Genomic DNA, 25,408 nt, shown 5'->3' on the forward strand with positions numbered 1-25,408 from the left:
ATCAGGAAAACCGGAGGCTGTAACAAACACACAATCCATCAAAGCTGACAGAACTGAAGGAATGAATAAAGGTTTTGGAAAATTTTCCTGTAGCAGCTCAAAGTACTTTGTGAGGAACTGAAAAAACCTCAGTGTTCTATTGAAAACACTGACAAATTCTGAAAAAGTACAGTTTTGTACCTACCATAAATGCAGATGTTCGAGTGCTAATACAGCTGCAGTCATAACAGATGGGTTCTCCTGCCGTCAGGTGGGTCCTCGGTCAGCCGAATTCCAAAGTCTAGGTCCGGCGTCGGATGTCGTCGCTTCTTCCCTGACGTCAGTGCGATAGGGGTATAAAAGAACCAGCCGACACCATTTTCTTCAGTTTTTCTTGCTCCAGATGTCAGGTGCCCCCAGAAGGAAGGCAAAACATAAATTTATGTAATAATGCAATGCAATAAAATAAAAAAACAGTAGTTGCAAGCAAATACACTATAAAAGAATACCCCAATCATGTTGTATGAGGAGGTGTTAGCCATTAGGCCTGTCCCAAGAGGGGAAGGAGGGAGGGAAACCTGGACTGCAGCTGTATTAGCACTCGAACATCTACATTTATGGTAGGTACAAAACTGTACTATGTTCATCGTGCATACAGCTGCAGTCATAACAGATGGGTAGAATCCCAAAGCTAAAAAAGGGGTGGTAGGCACTAGGTGGAACTAGGAGGAGCCAGGATGCCCTGCAAGACTGCAGTGGCAAAGCCTGCTCTAGATTTGGAGTATAATGGTAGGTGATAGTGCTTGGAGAAGGTATGCACAGAACTCCAAGTGGCTGCTTCCAAAATATCTTTGGTAGGAACCCCCCTGAGGAAAGCTGCAGAGGTAGCTGTGGCCCTTGTGGAGTGAGATCTGATGCCCGCAGGTACAGTTTTACCATGAAAAGAGTAACAAAAGCGTATGCAGTGGGCTATCCATTTTGAGATTGTCTGTTTGGAAATTGGATTCCCTTGAGCTCCTGTAGCATAGGACACAAAGAGTTGCTCTGATTTTCTGAAAGGCTTTGTTCTGTCCAAATAATAACGCAGCTGTCTGTGGATGTCCAAGAAATGTAGTAGTATCTCCCCTTTGTTTTGAGGATTAGGGTAAAAGGTAGGTAAGTGGATAGCCTGATTCAAAGCTACCCTGGATACCACCTTTGGCATAAAGGACGGATTGGTTCGTAAGGAAACTCTGTCCTGATGGAAAATGATGAAAGGCTGCACAGCCATGAGGGCTTGTAGTTCCGATACCCTGCGAGCTGAGGTGATAGCCAGAAGGAAGGCTGTTTTCCAGGACAAATATTGCAGTTCTGCTGAGGCAGCTGGCTCAAAAGGAGGCAAGGTCAGTTTTTCTAGACTGAAATTGAAGTCCCAAGCAGGTACTGGTTGTTTCCTTGGGGGTTTTATATTCTTAGCCCCTCTGAGGAACTGTCTTAAGAGGGGGTGAGAGAATAAAGGAGGATCAGTGTTGTATTCTGCAGAAATGGCTGAGGCATGGATTTTGATGGAGGAGAATGAAAGTCCACTGCTTAGCATCTCAGCTAGATACTGTAATATTTGAGGTAAATTCAGTATTCCAGGATTCTGACCCTTTTTCTCATTCCAGGCACAAAACCGTTTCCATTTTGCGGAGTAAGCTTTTCTAGTAGAAGGCCTTCTGGCCTCCAAAATGATGTCCTGCACCGCCTTGGAGAGTAGGGCCTGTTGTGAAGTTAAGGAATCTTCCATGCGGCCAGAATGAGTGTTTTCAGCTGACTGTGAAGAGCTTTGAAGCTGTGCTGAGTCAGAAGAAGAGGCATTAGAGGTAGGATCCATGGTGGGGAATGCGTCAGGCTCCTCAGGAGTGGGTACCAGTGTTGTCTTGGCCAGTCTGGAGCAATGAGCATCATCTTTGGTCTGTCTGCTCTGGTTTTTGATAGAACTTTGGGCAGCAGAGGAAGAGGTGGAAAGGCATAAACTGTCATTGTTGTCCAACTGAAAGAGAGTGCGTCCACTCTCCAGGCCTGTGGATAAAAGGTCCTTGAGCAGAATTTTGCCAATTGGTGATTTTTGTGGGAGGCAAAGAGATCTATGTCTGGCCTTCCCCATGCTTGAATTATCTCTGTAAAAACTTGAGGATGCAACTTCCATTCATGTGGATCTGTCATATTTCTGCTTAGGTTGTCTGCCAGCGTGTTTTCCTTGCCTGGCAAGTACTGTGCTTGAAGTTCGATTTGTAATTCCAGAGCCATGTTCCAAAGAGACATGGCCAGCCTGCATAGGGGGTATGAATGGGTTCCTCTCTGTTTGTTTATGTACCACATTACTGTGGTGACATTACTGTGGTGTTGTCTGTCCTTATCAATAGCGGACCTGGATGCAGAAGGTTTTTGAAAGCTATAATAGCATTGATTACTGCTAGCATTTCCTTTTGATTGATGTGTAGACGCTTTTCTTTTTGGGACCATTTGCCCTGAATGCACCGATCTGTCATGTGCGCCCCCCAGGCGTAGTCCGAGGCGTCTATTGTGATGACTTGATTTGCTTGAGGCTTGCAGAATGGGAGACCTGTGTTTCTTTTGCATGCTTGAGCCCACCACAGAAATTCCTTTTGAAGACATGGAATCAGTGGTATTATTGTTTCCAAACTGTGGCTGTGTTGAGACCATAGGTTTTTCAGGTACCATTGAAGTTTCCTCATATGCAGCTTTGCACATGGGATTAGTAGGATGCAAGATGCCATGAATCCCAGAGCCTGCAGGATTTTCCTTGCAGTCAGCCTGGTGAAATTTGCCAGTTTTCTGAAGTATTGAGTTAGTTGCCCCTGTTTCTCTGGCGTGAGGCAGGCCATCTGGGTGTTTGTGTCCAAGTTGGCACCCAGGAAAATTACTGTTTGAGAGGGTATTAGCCTTGATTTCTTTTTGTTGACTGTGTATCCCAGAGAATTCAACAACATTATTACAAAAGCCAGATGTTTCAGAAGTATGCGCTTGCTGTCCGCTTGGATCAGGCAGTCGTCCAAATATGGGTATATTTGTATCCCTTGAAGTCTGCAGTAGGCAATTACTGATGCCAGGCATTTCGTGAATACTCTGGGTGCAGTAGATAAGCCAAAGGGCAATGCAGAGAATTGATAATGGGTTGAACATGCAAGAAATCTGAGGTATCTTCTGCAATCTTGTCTGATTGGGACATGCAGGTATGCCTCCTTGAGGTCCAATGTTACCAGCCAAGACTCCTTGCCCAGCATGGGAAGAAGCTGCTGCAATGTGAGCATCTTGAATTTTGGCACGAGTAAAAATGTGTTAAGGATGGATAGGTCCAAAATAAGTCTCCAATATTTTCCCTTCCTTGGTACCAGGAATAGTCTGGAGTAAAAACCTTGACCTTGTTCTTGTGTAGGTACCTCTTGAATAGCTTTCATGTCCATGAGATCTGAAATTTGTTTTTGTGCCTCTGCCCTTTGATTGTGTGGCAGGTTTGGCATGCCTCTCATTTTTGGAAGGATGTGAAAATGGAATCTGTAGCCTCTGTCTATAATGTCCAGGATCCATTTGTCTTTTGTGACAATATGCCAATTTTGCGAAAATAATGGCAGTTTTCCGCCTAAAGGTGCTGCCATTTGAGCCTTGCTTGGCATGCAAAGGGGAAAGTCATTGGGTCTGCTTTCTGAATGGCTGTGAACTATCCTCACCACCTCTTTGTGTAGGTGCTTGCCATTGTCTGCCTCTAAACGATCCTTGAGATTGCCCTCTGCCTCTCAGGCGCCTGTATCTACCTCTTTGGGGTCTGTCCGTGGCTGGAAAGGACCAATTTTTGGAAGGCCAATTTCTACTGAAACGTGGAGGTTGAACCTGTAGGAAATCTTTCACTGTTTGCACTGATTTAGCCTTTTCCTCCATTTTCTTTAATACCTCCTCAGCTTTAACACCAAATAATACATCTTTTTGCAGAGGGGCATCTAGTAAATTTAGCTTTGACATGATCTGGTAAGGTTTGCTCTTTGAGCCAGGCATGTCTACGTATGACTGATCCTGTAACAGCAGCTCTACATGAGGCCTCTAAAGCATCAAAACCACATTGCAAGGTATGTTTACCCACTTGTTCTGCACTATGCATCAAATCCTGCAACTCCTTCAAGTCTGGTTGTTCAGGTTGTGACATTTTGCTTCTCAACTGTGATAACAGAAACTGTTGGTACTTTAACATATGGAACTGGCAGTTTAATGCTCTCATGGTTAAGGTGGCCGAGGTGTATACCTTTTTCCCCCACCTTTCTAAAGCTCTGGAATCTCTCTCTGAAGGTAATGGATTTTTAGCAGTGGAGGCCTTAATTCCCTTGGGGCCCTGTGAGATAGTTTCTGGGTCAGCCGCATGGCTTTTGTATAGGAATTGGTGTGAGTCAGGAACCCGGTCATACCTGTCAGGCTTGACTGGGGCTGGGGCTGGGGGTAAAGAGTCTGGGTTAAGGCAGGCCTCCGAATACACATCATCTAGAATGTCTAAGACAGGAGGTATAGCCAGAGGCCTGTGCTGAGGGAGCAAGAGAAAATCCCTAAGCCTTTTCTTGGAGTCGGAGTACTCTTGGCCTTCCCAGTGGAAGTGTTCCCTCAAGGTATGTAAGGTTTCCCCAAAACAGTAATCCTCAGGGGGGGAGACAGAGGGAATGGACTCCTCTGCATCAGAATATTCAAAAGGGGAGTATGAATGTTCCTGGTCATCAGAATGCTCTGAAATAATGGAGGCCTGGTCTGAGGAGGGGGATCCACTCTGGGCCTTTTGTCCGGGGGGGTTGAGAACCCCTGATAAGAGTAATCAAATCCTCAGCCATTTTGAGCATCTGCTTTTTAGGCATGGGGCCTTGAGAAGGGCCCTGTGGAGCTTGTCTTTTAGTATGCATGGCTGCTTTAGACTTAGTGAAAGCCTTGATGGAAAAAGAAGAGGAAGGCCTGAAGACACCTTGAGAGGTGGCAGACCTGTCTAAACTCTGAGTTTCACCGCCAAGAGTGGCTTCGGTATCGGTAGTCGGGGAGTGGGCTGAAGAGCCTGCGACCTCGGGTACAGTAGACACCGCCAATGAAGTGTCGTCGGTAGTCAGGGGCTGCGTAGGTGCCACCTGTAGTCGGCTTTGGCGTGGTGTCGGTAGAAGCCACGGACCTCGTATGTCGGTCCTTATCTTTGCGTCTTTTACTCAAAACTGGAGTCGGAGTATCCGATGACATAATGTAATTAAATTTTTTGCCAAAATAGTGTTGGGCGAACTCCGCCCGACACTTATTGGTGCGTCTGTTGAATGTAGCACAAAAACGACAGGCCGAGACGTCGTGGTCTGGGCCTAAGCAAGGAATGCAGAGGGAATGAAAATCCTTTTGCGGTATTTGCTTCCCACATGAAATGCAATTATTAACTTTGTCTGACATCGGTCTGAGGCAAGAAAAGTTTCCCCAAAGGGGTACTTAGCTTTCAAGAAGACTTCGGTTGCAAAATATTCGTAATCTCAGGAGCTGGCTGACCGGCACTTGCGAACTGCTTCTGCTTCGGGCACCGCGCGGCAAGAAAGACTGAAGAAAATGGCGTCGGCTGGTTCTTTTATACCCCTGTCGCACTGACGTCAGGGAAGAAGCGACGACATCCGACGCCGGACCTAGACTTTGGAATTCGGTCGACCGAGGACCCGCCTGACGGCAGGAAAACCCATCTGTTATGACTGCAGCTGTATGCACGATGAACATCAGTGTCAGAGATACAGACCCCCCCCCCCCCCGCCACAGGGAGGATCAAAAACTGAGCTCTCTTCTGAGTCTGAATCAGAAATCTGAGGAGAAAACCCTGTGTCTGTCCTTTCATCTTCCTGTCCAGATTCAGAATTTTGAATCTCTTCAGGAAAACCTGTATCCCTCTTTCTTCTACCAAAAGAAGGATCAATAGCCTGAATTAAACTCTGAGCTAGACCCAGTAAACCACTCCTGTCCAAGAAATCTGAGGCTGAGTAGATACAAGTTTAGTTTTCTGTTTCTTTTTGACATGAAAAATGAGAGCAACAGTGTTATTAATGGCAGAAGAAGCTTCCCAGGGATAGGCACATTCTGACAAAATGGAAGCGTACACAGTTCCCTCTCCCAGGACCGACAAGAGTGGCTCTCCCTTGCCTATATAGGAGGCAACAACAGTGGCAGAGGACGCAGCTAAACTCTAGTCCACAGAGGCTGTAGGAGCTACACCAGAGGGATATGGGGTAAAATTTGAGTGTTCTGAGGTACAGCTAATGGCCACAGCACAGTAACCCACTTGGGGCTGAGGCAAACTGCTAGCCTACTGTTGCAGCAAAGGCTGTTTGCTTAACTTTTTCTTCTTGTGGCTGAAAGAAGGACCAACAGTTTGTTCCATGGTCAAGCCAAAAATGGTGCCCCTTTCCAGGTGGGAAAACAAGCAGCAAATGCTGGTAAGAATGTAAAGCTTTAAAAGTCATGTTTTTCACATAAAAACACAGTAACAAGCACTTCAAAACATTTTGCCAGCCTCCACAGAAAAAAAAAATTGTTTTCAAATACTTTAAACAAGTTTTAAACTGATATGAAAAAGTGCGCTTATTTAAAAATACAATACAGTCTTGTGACAGTCTGTCAAAATAAAGACTCCTAGCTTTAAAATTACTTTCCTGAACAAGAAGTTGTTATAACATTTTATAAAAGGGAAGATTTTCCCCAAAAGGGAACTTGTCAGCTCAACAAAAGAACAGCACAAGCCTACCATCGATCCTTGAAAGCCTCAGAGAAAAATACTCTTTGGCGGCAGGAAAGGAAGGTCTTGACACCCAAACCTGTCTTTTTAGTCAGCTCAGTGCAAGGTGACTGACAGTATGGGCACATGGAAGGTGAAGGGTGACCTGAAGCTTTGGAAGCTGGCCAGCTGTTATATGCTTGGCAAGATACAACTCATATAGCTAAGGTTATTGCAGTAGTGTAGTGATCAATATGATGAATATCAGAGATAACATTTATTTCTGGAATTATTAACATCTGGGGTTTTAGCTTCTGTTTTCTGCTTCAGATATCCAGTATTCACCCTTATGTCACAGATCATGCACACAATTATGGGTCTGTATTGTTATTTCTTACTTATTTACTGACATTTGATTACCGCATTTTCAGTGGACACCTGGAAAGAGAAGCTCAAAATTATTACAAAACATTTTAAGAACAACAGTTTTAAAATCTTCAAAAATAAAAACATCTGCAGTTTGAATAATTATAACAAATTACACATAATATTAAAAAAAAGAAGTAATTTCTTCCCATAACATTCCGTGTTGTCGATCTTCACTCATCCTTGACTGTGGGATTGGTTCAGAGCCTTGGAATTGACTTGGTCAATTACTTGAGCTCGTGCCTTCCAAACTCTGAAGCTAGGTACTACCCATAATACTCCTCTCTGAAGTACCTCAGATCGAGTTTGCCTAAATTAGTGGCAGACTGTAAATAACAATAAAGAAAAGAGATCAGATCTGTGTCCCTATTATGAAGCCAGTCTCGGAAAAATTTGATCTACTAAGAGTCCCAGGCAAGGGGGAATGTCAAGCATTAGTGAAGATCAGCAACACAAATGGAATGTTATGGTAAGACATAACTTCTTTACTGGATGTTGTCAATCTTCACGTAATCCTTGACTGTGGGACAAAGTCGCTAGCTACCTGAATCTTCGGAGGTCTCACGGAAAAATATTTCTGAGCACCATCAAACTAAATGATGCACGTCCCCTAGAGATCTGGTCCAGATTGTAATGAGTGATAAAAGTATGAAGGGGTGACCATGTGGCTGCTGCACAAATGTCATCTAAATAAGCTCTGACATGAAAAACTGCAGAAGCTGCTACAGCTCTAGTTGAATGAGCTTTCACAAGACATGGTGGGTGAAGTCCCTTTAAATGACAGATAAAGGTGATACAATCTCTGAGCCATTTAGCTAAGGTAACCTAGGAAACTTGGTTATCTAAAGAAAGTGAGAAAAAGGCAACAAACAGTTGGTCAGATTTTCTGATATTCTTTGTTCTGTGAAAACAGTACTCTCCCTTATTGGAGAAATTAGGGAAAAAGACTGGTAGGTGCAAGGTTTGATTGATATTAGATTCTAAAACTACCTTTGGTAAGAAGGAAGGATTAGTCCTGAGGGAAACCCTGTCCTTGTGAAACATTACATAGGGGGGCTTGCAGGACAAGGCTTGAATTTCCAATACTCTTCTTGCGGAAGTAATAGCTAATAAAAACAAAGTTTTCCATGTCAGAAATTTTAAGTCACAAGTAGCTGAATGTTCAAAACGGGATAGAGTAAGAGACTGTAGGACTGACGCTAAATCCCATGGAGCAATGGGCTCTTTAAAAGGAGGCCTTAACATTAGGGTTCCCTTCAAAAGGGCTTTACAAAGTTTATGTGACATAAGTGAAGAACCATCAAAATCAATATGGAAATCAGATATTGCAGCTAGATGGACCCGAATGGTAGAGGCCGAAGAGCCAGACTGATAAAGAACAGCCAGAAAATCCAGTACTTTAGTCAAGTTTAGTATAAGGGTCAATATCATTGTTAAGAGCACATCTAAAATGTTTTCCCATTTACTCTGGTAGAGTTTCTTAGTAGAAGGTTTGTGATGGGCCAAATGATTTGATGGACTGGTGAGGTAAGGGAAGAATGCCTGGCAATCATGGGAATTGGAGAAGCCACGCAGTGAACTTGAGATGTTAAGATTCGGATGAACCATACCTTCTGGATGAAATAATAGATCCGGAGCTGGATCCAGAATCCAAGATTTCTGAAGCAGATGAGGCCATATGAAGAGAAACCAAACCTGCTGAGGATAGACTGGAGCAATGAAGATTATTGTGCACTCTGACCTCTTGCCTTTCTTTAGAAACTGGAATATCACAGGAGTTGGGGGAAAGGTATACAGGAGACCGGGGGGCCAATCATGGAGAAAAGCATCTCTGGGAGACTCGCTTGGGGGGGGGGGGGATTAGGGCAAAGTAACGGCTGCACTTGTTGTTCATGGGAGAGGCAAACAGATTACAGCAAGGCTGACCCCAGTGGCAGAATATGTTGACAGTCACCACAGGATTGACAGACCACTCATGAGGTATTAGAATAGTTCTGTTCAGTTGTCTGCTAGCACACTGGAACTCCCCAGAATGTGCACTGCCATGAGAAAACCTAGCCCACTGCCAGACTTTGAGGGCTTCTTGACAAAGTTGGTAAGTTTGGTTCCAGCTTGTTTGCTGATGTACCAGACCAGCGACATGTCCGTCTGAACTGCCACTGTTCCCAAGGGAAGGGCATCTTGACATGCTTGCAATGCCAAGAACACCACCCTCATCTTTACAACATTGATGTGCAAACTGGCCTCCTGTTGGGACCAAGTGCCTTGGACAGTCCTTCCCAAATAATGCCCAGCATATCTGGGAAGCATTTGTGGTCACTATGTCTAGGAGCTGTGGAAGGACGAAAGGACGGCCCGAAAGAATTTCATTGGAATGGAGCCACCAAGATAGGTCTTGTTTGCAGTGATTGATCAAGATGTGGTATGACATTGGTTGATTCATTAACGACCATTGGTAAGCTATAAGCCATTTGCAGAATTCGCATGTGATAGCTGGCCAAGGGAACTAGAGTTACAGAGGCTGCCATCGAGCCCAGCACCTGAAGGATGAGTCTGGATGGAACACTTTTGTTTAATGTGGTTTATTTGTGATCTGATGTTTTGAAGCCTGTTTACTGGAGGTGAAGTGGTTCCTGAAACAGTGTTTATTAAGGCTCCAATACATTTCAAATGCTGAGTAGGTTGTAGATTTGACTTTTTGTAATTTACTGAAATGCCTTCGTTGAAGGCTGTGCGTCAGAGCTGGTAACTCAGCACGTAAAAATCAACTACCAATCATTAGCGGACCGGAGTTCCGCTGTGACGACCCCTAACCGGGAAAAGCTGAAAGACACAAACAAACTGAAATGCCTAATTAAGCGTAAAGATGCAGGGTGTAATCCCTTGTCCATTCTAGTTGACACCTGGTGGTAGCGGTATGGAGCCAGTAGTCGAGATACGGAAAACCTTGAAATCCCTGCAGTCTGAGATGAGCTGTTACCACTGCCATGCATATCGTAAACACCCTGGGGGCTTTGGTGACACCAAAGGGCAGTGCTCTGAAACGGAAATGACTGGCTCCAAGCCAAAACCGCAGGAATCGCCTGAAGTGTTTGTCTGTTTTTATATGGTAATATGCATCCTGAAGATCTACAGAGCACATCCAATCATCTTTTTCCAAGAATGACTGTACCAAGACCATCTGGAATTTGGTTTGCTGAACTGGCTGCGATCCAAAATGGGTCTCCAGTCCTCTCTTTTGAGGAACTGAAAAGAATCTTGAGTAAAACCCGGATCCTGTTTGGTCTGGTGGGACTTTCTGGATGACTCTTTTTTCAAGCAGTTTTTGAATTTCTACAACTGCTACTTCCATGTGACTGTATGGAACGTCCGGGAGTTTTCTTTGGAAAGGAGAACAATGTAATCTCTGGAAATGATTCCCTGCACCCATATGTCCGATGTTATCTCTAGCTAGGCAGATTGTTGCAGGGATAATTGTCCCGCGACTGCCTCCAGAGGAAGAAAATCGGGCCTCTCTTCAGAAGTGCTAGTAGGAGGTACCAGAAAAAGCATCTCTGGACCCCTGGTTCTGCGGACCATCACTGCCTCTAGGACAGTGTCTTCCATTGTTACTTCCCTCTCTGCACCTGGGAAAGTCTTTGCCATGTGAGCTCTGAAAAGACCCTTGAGACTTTTTGAACCATAGTCTCCCACCAGTGTGTCTTTTATTTTGGGTAAAAAAAGGGATGTTCTGTCAAACGGAGCACTGACGAACGAAGATTTAAATGGCTCTGAAAAGTCACACAGGAGCATCCAGGCATGTCTACTAATGGCTATGCCTGAACCTGCTGCTCTTGTTGTCCCTTCAGCTGCATGGACAATTAGCCTCATGAACAAGATAGAAATTGCTTTGAGGGTGGAGAGCTGAGAGGTAACTTTCTCTCGTAGCTCTTCAGCTACTGCTGCTGTGAGTGCATCTGACAGTTCTTTGAGCAGATCTGTCTGTAGTCTGGTAAAGTACCCATTGTAGTTCAAAGACCTGAGAGTGAATGTCAATGAAGCGTAAACACGCTTCCTGAACCTATCCATAGTCCTGGACTCCTTATTAGGAGGATGGATAGTAAGACTTTCCCCTGCAATTTCCTTGTTTGTGGCTGCCGCTATCACCATGGCATATACGGGGATACCCTTAGCCCAATGTTGCTCTTCCTTAGAGGCAGAAAGGATCCGGTCAGGCCTCTTTGGGACTGGGGCTCAATAGAGTCAGGAATCTTCCAGGCCCGCTGCGCGATCAATTTGATGAGCTTTTCAGCAGGCGGAGAGATCCAAGAAGTAGAGGGTTGGGCATGAAAAGCCTCCAAGTATATCGACTCCTCTGAGGAAGGCTGGAGGGAAGACCAGCCACTCCTCTGTTTCAGGACTTCCAGGATGTCCTTGAAGGAAACATCAAAGGGTGAGCGTTAACTTTTCAGGTGGTTCTGAGGAACTGCTCGGTACCAAATGGAAACGTTTCTTCAGTTTAGAAGAGGAGGAAGAGGAAGATGATGAGCTGGTTTAGGTCTTCGGACCAGATATGGCCTCTTCAAATTTCCCTTTCAACAAACCTTTCAAAATCAGCTTGTTTCTCCACTCAAAGTCCTGGCGGAGAAACCATGAGATGGCACAATTATCCTGTAGGTGGACAGCGCCTAGACAATATGCACACCAGACATGCCCATCTGAATTGGGCATCTTCCTGTCATACATCTGGCTCCTCTTAAAGCCATAGATTCCCCTAAGAAGATTTCTCAGTCATGCTAGGTTTATCAGCCATGCTGGAAAAAGAAGGCTTACTGCTGATAAAAGAGACACATACACTTGCATGAGGGGACAGTTTCATAGATTAGTACTAGGCTAACTGCCCTTGCGAGCCATTTTAAGCCTAGCCAATTATCCCTTGTGAGACTCAAACCCTGCACCTTGTGTTTGTAAGGCAAACACCTTAACAATTAGGCCACCCTCCCAACCCGTAGGTCAGGAAAGATTTTATTTACTGATTTTTTTTAAGAAATAAAAAAGAGAAAGGGTACCAACTATCAATCTAACTAACAATAATTTTCTTTGGGGCAGTCACCAAAGCCGTAGATGAGGGTAAGGTGGTTCACACTACGCCAAGGCTTTCAACACCATCCCCCAATTCTGGAATTATAGCTAAACTCACTAAACTAGGTATAAATCCCTACGTCACAAGATGGGTTGCCAACTGGCTCACTGACAGAATCCACACTGTAAAAGTTGCAGACACCAAATCTGACCTAAAAGCAGTGACAAGTGGAGAACCACAGGATTCCGTCCTGGGACCTCTCCTGTTTGGTATCTACTTCTCTGAAGTACAGGCTAACACAGAAGGCCTCTGGCTAACGAAATTTGCAGATGACTGCAAACTAGGAGCCATAGTCAAGTTCCCAAATGATGTGGACATCCTACAGAAGGGCCTCACTGAGACAGATGCCTGGTGTCAGAGCCATGGCCTCAAGCTCAATGCCATAAAGTGCAGTGTCATCCCCTTTGGTAAAAACTTTGCACCCATGAACTACCACATAGGCAGCAATCCACTTAACACCGAATGTGTGATAAGAGACCTTGAGACCCAGTTGGACAGTAGTCTCTCCTTTGATAGTCACATCGCCACAGTAGTCAGGAAGTCCTTCTACGTGGCACACCTCATCATAAAAGGGTTCTCATCCAGGAAAAAAAAGGCCATTGTTCCCCTCTACTCGACACTCATTAGACCCATTATAGAGTACAATGCCCCTTTTGGAATGTACCTCACAAGACATCTGCAGCAGCTGGAAAGGCCACAGAAGTACCTCACAAAGAGGATTACTGGCCTCAAAACAAATGCCCTATACTGACCACCTCAAAAAACTCCAGCTTTACTCCGTAGCATATCGCCTACTCCGAGGTGATCTCTGCCTAACATATAAAGCTATGTCAAAGCCAGAGTTGCTGGACATACTACACCTAAAGAAATCCCAATCCCTCCGAGCTACATGATCTAGGGACCTAAACCTTGTCACCACAATAAACAGGACATGCTGGAGGGATAGATTCCTGTCCCAGGGACTTCCCATACTCTGGAACAGACTACCCATCTATGTCAAGCAAAGTTCTTCTTTAGCACTCTTCAAGAAAAATCTTGATGAGTGGATGGGAAATAGGAAATACACCCCGGGGATCACTTCTGTGTCTCTGCTGGACAGTGGCACAGGAAAATAACTTTCTTGGGTGGCATAAGCCAGGGAACCTTGTTGGCTAGGCTTACATAGGCCCTTGAGCCGATAGCCTAGTACCTACCTATGAACCTATGGTAGCCAGAAAATACCTAAACAGGTAAAGATAGTACCAGTGATGGTACGTAAATGCTAGCCAGAAAAACCTAAACAGGTAAAGATAGTACACGTGATGGTACGTATTAGAGGTCTACCCAAAAGTAGAGGAAAAGGAGAAAAAGATCACTCACGTGCACAGAAAAATGAGAGGAGCTGGTAGAAAGAGTAAAAGTACTAAAGAAAAGAACTATAGATAAATAAGAAGGGAAATTAGAGAATTCAATGAAAAGACTTACTGTAAGTAATTGCCCAAGCTCAAGAGAGGGTGGACACGTCTGACACACGAAGTGGCAAACAGGATCTGAGGTAAAGAGGAGCATTATGGGTATAGCCTAGCTCGAGAGTTTGGTAGGCTTGTGCTGAAGTAAACGGCCAAGTCTGTTCCGAAGCTAGCAACGAACCCACGATCAAGGATTACGTGAAGAGTGACAACATCAGATCATTGGTTAAGAATCGATATTTACAGAAATTTTAGACAGTTTGCAGAGAAATTAAAGGTAAGTTAGTCTAATACAAAAAGGAATTGCAACATGAAGTGAGTGAAAAACAGGCTTATGATATATTTAGAGAGAAAGTCAGGAAGATAATTTGACAGAAGTAAGAAAGTAAATGAAAAGGGAGAGTAAGGATGTATAAGGAATGAAAAGGTATTTGCTCACATTTAGGGATATAGTTCACCCTGCTTTTGAGCAATAAGAAAGACAAATTTTAGTTAGGAAGTCTTTCAGATTGGTTTTGAAAGATCGGAGGGAGGGTACTGACCTGATGGATACAAGTAAGGAGTTCCAGGCCTTAGCAACCTTGTACAAGTACAGACAATGCCCAGCAAATTTGATAGGTTTGTAGACAGGAGATTTTGGTCACTGGATCTCAATGACTGACTGGGAACATAGTTGTGTAGAATGGATTTTAGTGCTGGACAGACAGATGGATGCCAGATAATTTTATAGGTGGTAAGAACCTGTATATATGTTAGCTTATGAGGCAGTTCTAACCAATTTAGGCTTTTTAGTGCTATAGAGTGGTAGGTTCTGAAAGGGGTATTTGTTGCAAATTTAGCAACTTTGTTACAGCACTGTTCAAGTTTTAATTTTTGTGAAGCCTGGAGGTTAGTGATAGTGAGATAACTAGTGGCAAGTGTAGGTTTAGTTTCATCAGTGAGAAATTTTTTGGCTCTGTAAAGCATCCCTATTTTTTGATAAGTTTTTCTTATGTAATTTTGTACATGCAGATCAAATTTAAGATCATTATCCACTATCAGCCCTAATAATTTGCTATGAGAATGGTTGTATCATCAACAGAGAGGATTTGGGGGAAAACATAGTAGTTTGGTCTTTTTTGGGTTGAGTGAGAGTCTGATTCATGAAATCAAGTTTCAGTGGGTGTTAAAGCTTCCTCAGTAATTTATGGAGGAGAACTATGTTGTTAGATGTGCAAATGAGAGTGGAATCATCTGAGTATTGCATTAGAGTGGCTGGTTGTGCAGATGAATAGAGGGTGTTGGTGAAAATGTTAAAGAGGAGGGGACCAAGGAAAGAGCCTTGTAGTACACTGGTAGTGATTGGGAGGTAGAGAGAGAGAGCGTAGACTGTCATTTTAATGATTGATACCAATTGGACAAGTAGCTTTTGAACCACATAAGGTTGGACTGAGAGACACCTTGTGAGGACATTTGAAATACAAGTTTGCTGTGACAAACTGTTGAAGGCTTTAGAAAAATTTAGAAATAAGGAAGAGACTAGTTTGCCATTACCTCTAGTTTTACTGACAGTATCTATACAGGTTAGAAGGGCAGTGCTAGAACTATGGGAGGGATGGAAGCCATGCTGAGTAGGGGATAGGAGTTTTTTTCTGCATGAGACAGTCTAGCAATTATTTCTGAATATATTTTTTTTAAGTGTTCTGACAAGGGGAGAGGAGATTGTTATAGGTCTAAAGTTAATAATGTATGTTAAATTTCCTCCTTTGTGCAGAGGGATAATATGTGACTTTTTCCAGAGAGGGAGAATGTAGGATTCCTGGACTGATCTATTTATAAGGATTGAGAAAGGTTAAGCAGTGCTACTGGCTGCTACTTTTAGGTATTCGCTTAGAAAGTTATCAGTTGAAGAAGAGTATGGTTTAAGTTTGTTTAAGAGTACTTTTATATAGATTGTGGGCACAGGTTTAAAGGCAAAATTAGATTTGGTGATATGTGGCTGTTGGGCAGCTTTGGGATGAGATGTTGAGGAATCCTTGGTTAGGGGTGCTATCTATAAATAAGAGTTGAACTGTATTGCAGTTTCTAGTGGTGAGTTATTGGAGACTGATTTGGGTTGAATTTTTGGTCAGGACACAAGACTTCTTTAATGGATGCCCCAATTTTTTTAGGGTTGTGTTTAGTATTCTTCTGAAAGTTATTGTAGTACAGTTTTTTTGTCTTCATTTATTTGCCTTTTAATATGATTGTGAAGCTTTCTGAAGTTTTCAAGATACTGAGGGGATTTATATTTTTGCCATTCTTTCCATGTTTTTTCTCTATCCTACATTAGCACTGTACTCTTTTTGGATAGCCAAATTCCATTATTTGTTTTTAGTCTCTTCCTTCTAGGAGGCGCAAGGCTATTTAGGATATTCAGAAAAAGGTTGTACAGAATTTATTTACAGCATAGCCTAAGGGGAGAATTTTTTGGAAGTTCTAGTTGGGTTCCTATCATATAATTGAAGACGCAATCCTTCGAATGCGTCTTGATCGAACTTGAAAGCACGAAATGGCATATAAGCAATTTCTTTCCCTGGGAAAGAAATCGCTTGGCCACCTCTGTTACTTTGCCATTTTTGACACTGTAGTGCAATCTTGGGAGTTGGTATATTTAAGCAGGGGGGGGGGGTGAAGCCCCACACTTTATGTAATGTTTTGAAGTTTTTCTTTTTTTTTTTTGTGGAACAGCGATTTTTTTTTTCTCTGGGGAAAAAAAATCACTGTTCTGAGTGTTTGGGATTGTAAGCTTTTGCTTACATTTGGCCGATAAATCAGCGTTCAATGATTTAATATAGACCCTTCTAGTTAACAGACGACAGCACAGTAATGAACATTTCTGCGTCAAACATGGAAAGGTTCTATGTTACTTCATAAATACCCTGTTTAACTGGATATGTGAGATGTCTAGTCATATAGACGGGGAGGTAATCACTGAGAGACTGACACTGTACTTGTGGTGGAGTATTTGCTTGGGTATGATACTAGGATCCAGTCTAATAGGAAATTTGATGTCTTGCTGTAACATGTGGGGCTATTAATTATTTGTGTGAAACCATACAAGTTCATTCTAGCTGTAGAGGAGTTAAGAGTTTATGTCCAACCAACTGACATTCACATCACCTACTAGTATTTTTTTCTTGTGGAAATGTTATGGATATCCATCTTCCAGTATGGCTATACTGTCGCCAGGAGGGGTGTAAAGCACAGTAATACATATTTGTTTATAACTGTTTATTATTAGGAAAGCAATAAGAAGCTCTGCTGAACTGAATTTTGGTATTGGTTTGCTGTAAGAGGAAATGTGGAAGGTGTTGGGAAATACTAAAGCAATACCACCACTTTTCCTCTTTATATGGTCATTACAGATGATATTATAGCCAGGAGGTATAACTTCAGAGTCATTTATGCCGTGTTTTAGCCAAGTTTGAGTTACAGAGAGAATGTCAGCTTATTTTGGGTAATCCAGACATGTAGTTTAGCAGATTTATTTCTTACACTTCAAACATTTACTGCAGCAAAAATTAGATCAACAGGGTTGGGGATTGGCTGTTGTTGGGATAGAGAAATGTGTGGGAAATAATTATTTTGGTGTTCATTTTGATAGATGGGGCCAAGTTTAGGGTTTATATCTCCTCCGAAAAGGATTTCATTATATTGGGGAATTATGCATACTTTTTTTTTTAGAGGATTCTTGCACTTAATTTTGCTTAGGTTTATGTTGAAATGCAGTCAATCATCTATATTTGGAATAAAGATGATGAGTAATACTAAATAGGTTAGGTGCAATGTCTGGAGAGTGTGAAGAGGAGTTATGGATAGGTAGTTGGGACACAGTTTGAGAGATGTTAGGAGATATTACTGAGTCATGGTAGGATGACAGATTGCACAGCAGGAGGAGAAGAACAGAGGATAAGATGAAGAGTAACACAATTAAGTACAGAAATCTATTTTATAGATTGCAGGTAGTGGGGACGTTAGCAATGAAGAAAAAAAGAAGTTATTACCAGCAATGCAATTTATCAGCACAGTAACTTAAACACACTTCTAAAACGCAAATAAGAAAAGCAACACCAAAGCAGGATACTGCCATCACCATGCTTCACTGTGGGGATGCTGTTCTTTTGGTGATGCGAAGTGTTGTTTTTGCGCCAAACTTACCTCTTGGAATTGTGGCCACAAAGTTCAACCTTGGTCTCATCAGACCATACAACATTTTCCCACATGCTTTTGGAAGACTTGACATATTGTTCTGCAAATTTTAGCCGGGCCTGGATGTTTTTCTGTGTAAGAGAAGGATTCCGTCTTGCAACCCTACCCCACAGCCTAGACATGTAGAGAATATGGGAGACTGCTGTCACATCTACAACAAATGGAAAGGCCACTGAAATACCTCACGAAGAGGATTACCAGCCTCAAACAGATGCCCTACGCAGACCGTCTCAAAAAACTCCAGCTTTACTCCGTCGCATATCGCCTACTCAGAGGCGATCTCTGCCTAACATACAAAGCTATGTCAAACCCAGAGCTGTTGGACATGGTCCACGTAAAGAAATCCCAATTCCTTCGAACTACACACTCTAGGGACCTAAATTTTGTCACCACAATAAATAGAACATGCAAGAGGGATAGATTCCTGTCCCAGAGACTACCCATACTCTGGAACAAACTAACTATCTGTATCAAACAAAGCTCCTTATTAGCACTCAAGAAAATCTTGATGACTGGATGGGAAATAGGAAATTCACCCCGGGGATCACCTCTGTGGCTCTGTTCGACACGGGCACAAGAAAATAAGTTTCTTGGGTGGCGAAAGCCAGGGTACCTTTTTGGCTAGGCTTCTACAGGCCCTAGGGCTAGTACCTACCTATGAAGCTATGCAGTACACAACCAGTACTTGCCAGAAATTCCTGCAGCTCCTTCAGTGTTGCTGTAGGTCTCTTGGCAGCCTCCCTGACCAGTTTTTGTCTTGTCTTTTCATCAATTTTGGAGGGACATCCAGTTCTTTGCAACGTCTCTGTTGTCCCATATTTTCTCCACTTTTTGATGACTGTCTTCACTGTGTTCCATGGTATATCCAATGCTGTGGAAACTGTTTTGTGCCCTTCTCCTGACTGATTACCTTTCAACAATGAGATCCCTTTGATGTTTTGTAAGCTCCCTGGAAACCATGGCTTTTGCTGTAGTAGGCAACTGAGTAAATATCAGGAAAATCCTAATAGAACAGGTGAACTTTACTTGGGGTTAATCAGAGTCTTTTAATTGATGGCAGATGTGTACCCAAGAAAACCGAATGCTGTAAGTAAATCAAAAGGTGCTTCAACAAAGTATTAGTTTAAGGGTGTGCACACTTATGCAACCAGCTTATTGCATGGTTTTTAATTTTTTACATTTATTCCCCTAACAGATTTGTTTGTTTTTACATTGAATTATACATGTTATAGGTCACATTAAAGGTGGGAAAAGTTCTGAAATGATTTATTGTGGTCTTATTTTTTTATATCACAAAAACCTGGCATTTTAGCAGGCGTGCATACACTTTTTATATCCAAAGGGTGTGTACACTTTTTATATCCACTGAATGTGTGTGTTTGCATATATATATATATATATATATATATATATATATATATATATATATATATATATATATATATATAAATATATATATATATACATACACAGACACACACACACACACACACACACGGCCGACACCATATGAGTGAACATTTGAAAGGACTGGGAGATTCCCCTTTCCTGCATTGTAGTGCAATCTCAGAGTGAGAATATTTAAGTAGCAGGGGGTGTGGGGGTGCAGGGGGGCTTGCCCCCCTGTATATATATATATATATATACATATATATATATATATATATATATATACATATATACACACATAGACACACACACTGAAATTCAGACTTTACATTATATATACACTATCGTTTGTTGTTTCATGTAAAGTTTTACATATATATATATATATATATATATATATATATATATATATACATATACACACATAGACACACACACTGAAATTCAGACTTTACATTATATATACACTACCGTTTGTTGTTTCATGTAAAGTTTTACTCCCTGGGTTTTGCCCAGATGGATTTTCTGGGTAAACACAGGCAAATATAAACATACTCAAAAATACACGAAGGATAAAGCAACATGGAAGGCGCAAAAGGAGAAAGTACAGGACAATAATTAAGTCTTACCAAGTCAACAGTATTTCTTCGGTTTGTTTCTGTTAAAGTCTCTCCAACAAAACTTTCCCATCTCCCTCTGCAGTCTTCTGGCAATTCTGAAATTACATCATAATTTTACTGTTAAACAGGATCTTCATGGTTATGTGACCAGCAAAGAAGTGCTTACCATCTCAGTTGATCTGTGAGAGATTTAACAAGTGGGAATCATCCCAAGCAATACAAATCTATCTCCCTCACAGGGCAGGAGTTGAAGGTATGCCAAAAAAGAAGAGTTCAGAAATCCAAGTCTTGAAGCATCAATGCGTCAAAGAAGGCTCCACCTTGAGATATTGGGCAAGTCTACAAAAACAGATAGAAGCTTGGCAACATTGCAAAGACAGTCCATTCTCTCATTTGTAGGCATTTCAGCAAGTCTCAGAAAGCCTTCCCAAACAGGACCTTACCACAAAGACAGGCACTCAACATGATCTGCCTGAGGTTACCTGGTGAAGGAAAACAGCCTTAGCAAAGTTATCCTACATATGTACATCTCCAAGCTGTCTACACAGGCCACAGCATCTTTGCAGTCACTGTTACAGTCAGGTATATGAATGCCCACTGACAAAGCCACATTACGGGGCTTTGCTACAGACTAGTTCACCTCCAAATCAGGATACTCCGCCAAGCTCTCCTAGTGGCTAGTCCACACAGGTGACAGGAAATAGGAAAGGTAACATAGGTAGGTAAAGACATGAGGTTTGGTGAGGCATCAGCGAAAATACTATTACCAATCCTACTGAACACCTTGAACTCCTTATCTGGCAGTAAAGAAAAATATCCTGTTGTTTCTGGAACATATACTGGACAGACAGAAATGTGCACTAACATGCAGTGAGGATGTCAATCCATTCAGTTGGAAGATTTGCAGAAAGCATCCACTTTCTTAGTATCAAAAGGAGTGAATTTCATATGCATCCATACAAAAACATGGGCATGTTCTATGGGGAGAAGGTCCCCAGAGCTGCTAATCCTTCTTTTGTGGACACAGGTTACACCATATTTCCTGGTGAAAACAAAGAAGCAAACAAAAGAGTCCACAGTGAACTTTATGAGTTTTGAAAGTCTTCCAAAAGGTGGAGTCATCAGGACAGGAGCTACAGTAATGGAGAGGTTTTTTCATCCCGGTCTGTATCAGACAGAATAATTTGATGATCCTCAATTTCCTTCCCTAGAATATACCAACAGTGAAAACATTCCCTTACAAGATGAGGTCATCCAATACGCAAGGAGATGAGGGAAACTACAGTTGTTTAAGTAAACTTACTATAACAGCAGTTTGAATAGATCACTGTTGTATATAAGACATATCCTGCCAAGAACTGGAATGCCCAGATTCCAAAGCTTTAGGGTAAGTTCTAGGTGCCCTAAATTACTGTACAGCTCAAGATGAGAGGCACAGGGTCAGTGATTAGCACACCAAACCATCACACCTTTCTTGCCACACAGTAAGGGAAAGGAAAAATATCCACACTATGGCATAAAACACAACAAAATATGGTGGGTGGAGGGAGGGTGTTACTGCTGCAACAGTGATTATTTGTTTTCCAAGATAAGAACTTCAAATCACCCTTATGATCAGGTTCAAATGGAGAAAGTCCAAGTTTCACCTGTAAAAAGAATTAAGATTCCAAGAAGGAGCCATCTGTCTTCTAGGAAGGTGGATGTGTAAAATGTTTTTCTAGAACTCTCTGACTTGAGGCAGGATAGAAAGGAGGACTCCATGGGTAGTAGACAAAGTAGAGATGGTTGAGAGGTGAATCCTGATAAGAGTAAGAAAAGCCAGAGGATGGTAACACTCACAAACACTGAAATATCGGAGGAGTCTGGGCCTCAGAAGGATCCTGGTTCTTGTTTTGGCACACAGTAGAAAATCCTTTCTACTTAGTCTAGTATAATTTTCTGGTAACAGGCTATTCTTACCCTTGAATACCTGCTGCACATTCTCAAACAGCAGGTGCCTAAAAAATATTAAAATTCTAATACCATACAGGCAGTGACTTGAAGAAACTGATGGTTGGAGGTGTATCTAACAACCCCAATCCTGAGCAAGCCCAGCCTGTGAGGAAACTTGTGACAAGTGCTCCTGGTCAACTTCAAAAGAGAGAAAATATAGTTGTGTAAGTAAATCTACCATTACAGTAGATGTTCTATGAAATCACTGTAGCAGTAGCCTAAGCGATTAGGGTTATGTCCTGAAAGGTATGACCAAGCAAACAGCTTTTCAAAGGTTAGGATGCATTCTACATGCTCTAACTGCCAGAAGCTCAAACACATCTCCATATAAAAGGAGGTTACAGCACCAAAACTTCAGAGTTTTCTTGTCCCAGGAAGGACAGAAATAGCCCTGAAAGGAAAAATAAAATGCTAAAGTAAAAGAAAGGTAACTATATACGTAATAATATACACATCCACACCTTAGCAATATGAAAAACAAACAAGAAGGATAGAGGGAGGGTATGGTTACCGAAACAATAACCTATTAAAACATGCACTGTTATAGTACATTTATCAACAGAACAGTACACTGCTGCTGTAGCCTAAACTATTAAGACAGGTTAGCATACCTTAATAGCATAAAGGGAGGAGGAAACAGATTAAGAATCTAGGTGTCCAAGGAGAATGCCAGTTCTGGACCTGGAAAATCAATCTAGCTTGTAATGCTTTGTAAAATATGTTCAGAGGACCAAGTTGCTACCTTTCTAGAGACCAAGCCTTTCCTGAAAGCTACAAAAAGTGCCAAAGCCCTGGTACAGTGTGCACTAACCCTGCCTGGAAGTGGCTTGTTTTGGTTAGAATAACAAAATAAAATAGCATAAGACAACCATCTAAAAATTGCAAGTTTTTGACATTGGTTGCCCTTTCCTCTTACCTTCAAAGGAGATAAACAGCTAATCTGCTTTCCTGAAGGATGAAGTTCTGTTCAAGTAGTATCTCTGCTGTCTGCAGACATTCAGAGTATTAAGTACTCTTTCTCCCTTATTTTTATGTTCTGGAAAGAAAACATGAGTATTAGTACACTGGCTCAACATAAACTCTGAAACCGCTTTAGGCACAAAGGAAGGATCTGTACTTAAAGAAACTATAACCTTGTGAAAAATTAGGTTGGGTTGACTCACCATATAACTCAAGATACTCTTCCTGCTCCATTTAGTACAATGCGTAATACAGTCTTTCATGTTAAGAACCTTAAATCAATGTTCTACACTGGTTCAAAGGGTGCAGAAGTTAGCTTTTCAAGCAAAAAATTAAGATCCCAATGAGAGGTCATTTGCCATCTAGGTGGACGACTATGTAGAACTCATTTCAAAAACTGACTTGAAGACAGGAGAAAAGTGGGGATCCAAAGGCAGACAAGCAGAAATGGCTGAAAGACTATCTTGACCGAAGAGTAAGAAAAGCCAGAGGATAATAACTCAAACAACCAAGAACCAGAGGCAACTTGGGCTTAAAAGAGTCCTAGTTCTAGGAATTAACCAGCTAGAAATATATTCCAACTGCACATATTCAATTTACTAGTAGCAATTTTTTTTTTTTAACTAAAAGCATCAAAATGCTACCACCAGGCAGTCAGTTGAAGAGTTTGTGGCATCTGTGGGAAGCTTATGATAATTGCCCTTGCCATTTTCAAAAGGAATGAGAACCACAACAGTTGTTCGAGCTAAAACAGAATCACCAACATAATCTTTGGGGATTCCTTCTGGATCTTTAGAAGGACCCTGGATGGCACTGGAAAGAGTGGAAAAGCATACGGGAACATTCCCCATCTATGGGAATGAGAAAGAATCTGTCTTCCGGCCCTGTTTACAAGGAACCCTGGAAAAGAATTTCTTTAATTGTCTGTTTTGAAAGGAGGCAAACAGATCTACTTCAGGTATTCTTAACAGATGGATCAATTCTTGAAAAACCTTCAGGTGCGGCTTCCATTTGTGGAGGTTTCCCATGGCCCTGCTTAACTTGTCTGCTATAAAGTTTTGTCTGACTGAATATATGAAGCTTTAACAGTCAAACTGAGCTGAGCTGCAACCTCACAGGTTTATCATGACAAGTCTACAAAGAGGTCACTCCCTACTCCCCAATTTGTTGATATACCATATGACTGTGGTATTGTTTGTAAACTTTGCAGTAGTTCTGGACACCACAGATGTCTTCAGGTTTTCAAAGTATTTATTAGTCTCATCATCTCTGACATTTACATGCATTTGCCTGTCTTCTTTGTTCCACTGACCTTGCACTTTCACACCCTTCGAAATGCCCTCTCATACAAAGTCAGGACAATCTGTAGTCACAGACTGAAAAGGAGGCACAAGGGAGAAAGGGAGGCCCAAATTTCAAGAGAACTGGTCCACCCACCACAGGACGTCTTTCATTACAAACACCAGAAAAGGGATCTGGAATGTTAAACGATGTTGAAGCACAGTCCAGACTAACCCGATGTATCCTGCTCATGTGAAGTCTGGCCAAGGGAATCCTAAGAATCATAGAAGCCATGCATTCCAAGATCGTAATATATTCCTTGGCAGAAACCAGAATTTGACTGGAAAAACTCAAGAACTTTTGGTCCATCTCATAGGTTCATAGGTAGGTACTAGGATATCGGCCCAAGGGCCTATGTAAGCCTAGCCAACAAGGTTCCCTGGCTTACGCCACCCAAGAAAGTTATTTTCCTGTGCCACTGTTGAGCTGAGACACAGACAAGATCCCCGGGGTGTATTTCCTATTTCCCATCCACTCATCAAGATTTTTCTTGAAGAGTGCTAATGAAGAACTTTGCCTGACATAGATGGGTAGCCTGTAGCAGAGTATGGGAAGTCTCTGGGACAGGAATCTATCCCTCCAGCATGTCCTGTTTATTGTGGTGACAAGGTTTAGGTCCCTAGAGCATGTAGCTCGGAGGGATTGGGATTTCTTTAGGTGTAGCATGTCCAAAAGCTCTAGGTTAGACATAGCTTTATATGTTAGGCAGAGATCACCTCAGAGTAAGCGATATGCTACGGAGTAAAACTGGAGTTTTTTGAGGCGGTCAGTTTAAGGCATTTGTTTGAGGGAAGTAATCCTCTTTGTGAGGTACTTCTGTGGCCTTTCCAGCTGCTGCAGATGTCTTGTGAGGTACATTCCAAAAGGGGCGTTGTACTCTATAATGGGTCTAATGAGTGTCGAGTAGAGGGGAACAATGGCCTCTTTTTTCTTGGATGAGAACCCTTTTATGATGAGGTGTGCCATGTAGAAGGATTTCCTGACTACTGTGGTAATGTGACCATCAAAGGAAAGACTACTGTCCACCTGGGTCCCAAGGTTTCTTATCACACATTCGGTGTTAAGTAGATTGCTGCCTATGTGGTAGTTCATGGGTGCAGAGTTTTTAACAAAGGGGATGACACTACACTTTTTGGCATTGAGCTTGAGGCCATGGTTCTGA

At 42.2% G+C, this 25,408-nt stretch overlaps 1 protein-coding gene across 3 annotated transcripts in view; it reads right to left on the bottom strand.

Moving 5' to 3' along the window:
* PPP6R2 (protein phosphatase 6 regulatory subunit 2) overlaps window positions 1-25,408 on the bottom strand; it is a 4,227,669-nt gene that overhangs the window by 1,636,006 nt on the left and 2,566,255 nt on the right. For all 3 annotated transcript variants that reach the window (XM_044088566.1, XM_044088567.1, XM_044088565.1), the window contains exon 14: window positions 19,963-20,048. In XM_044088566.1, coding sequence (XP_043944501.1) covers window positions 19,963-20,048 — 86 coding nt within the window. The remainder of the gene's footprint in view (window positions 1-19,962; window positions 20,049-25,408) is intronic.

Source organism: Protopterus annectens, chromosome 11.part0, assembly GCF_019279795.1.
Source record: "Protopterus annectens isolate FY-2018-M chromosome 11.part0, PAN1.0, whole genome shotgun sequence".
NCBI classification, from domain to species: domain Eukaryota; kingdom Metazoa; phylum Chordata; order Ceratodontiformes; family Protopteridae; genus Protopterus; species Protopterus annectens.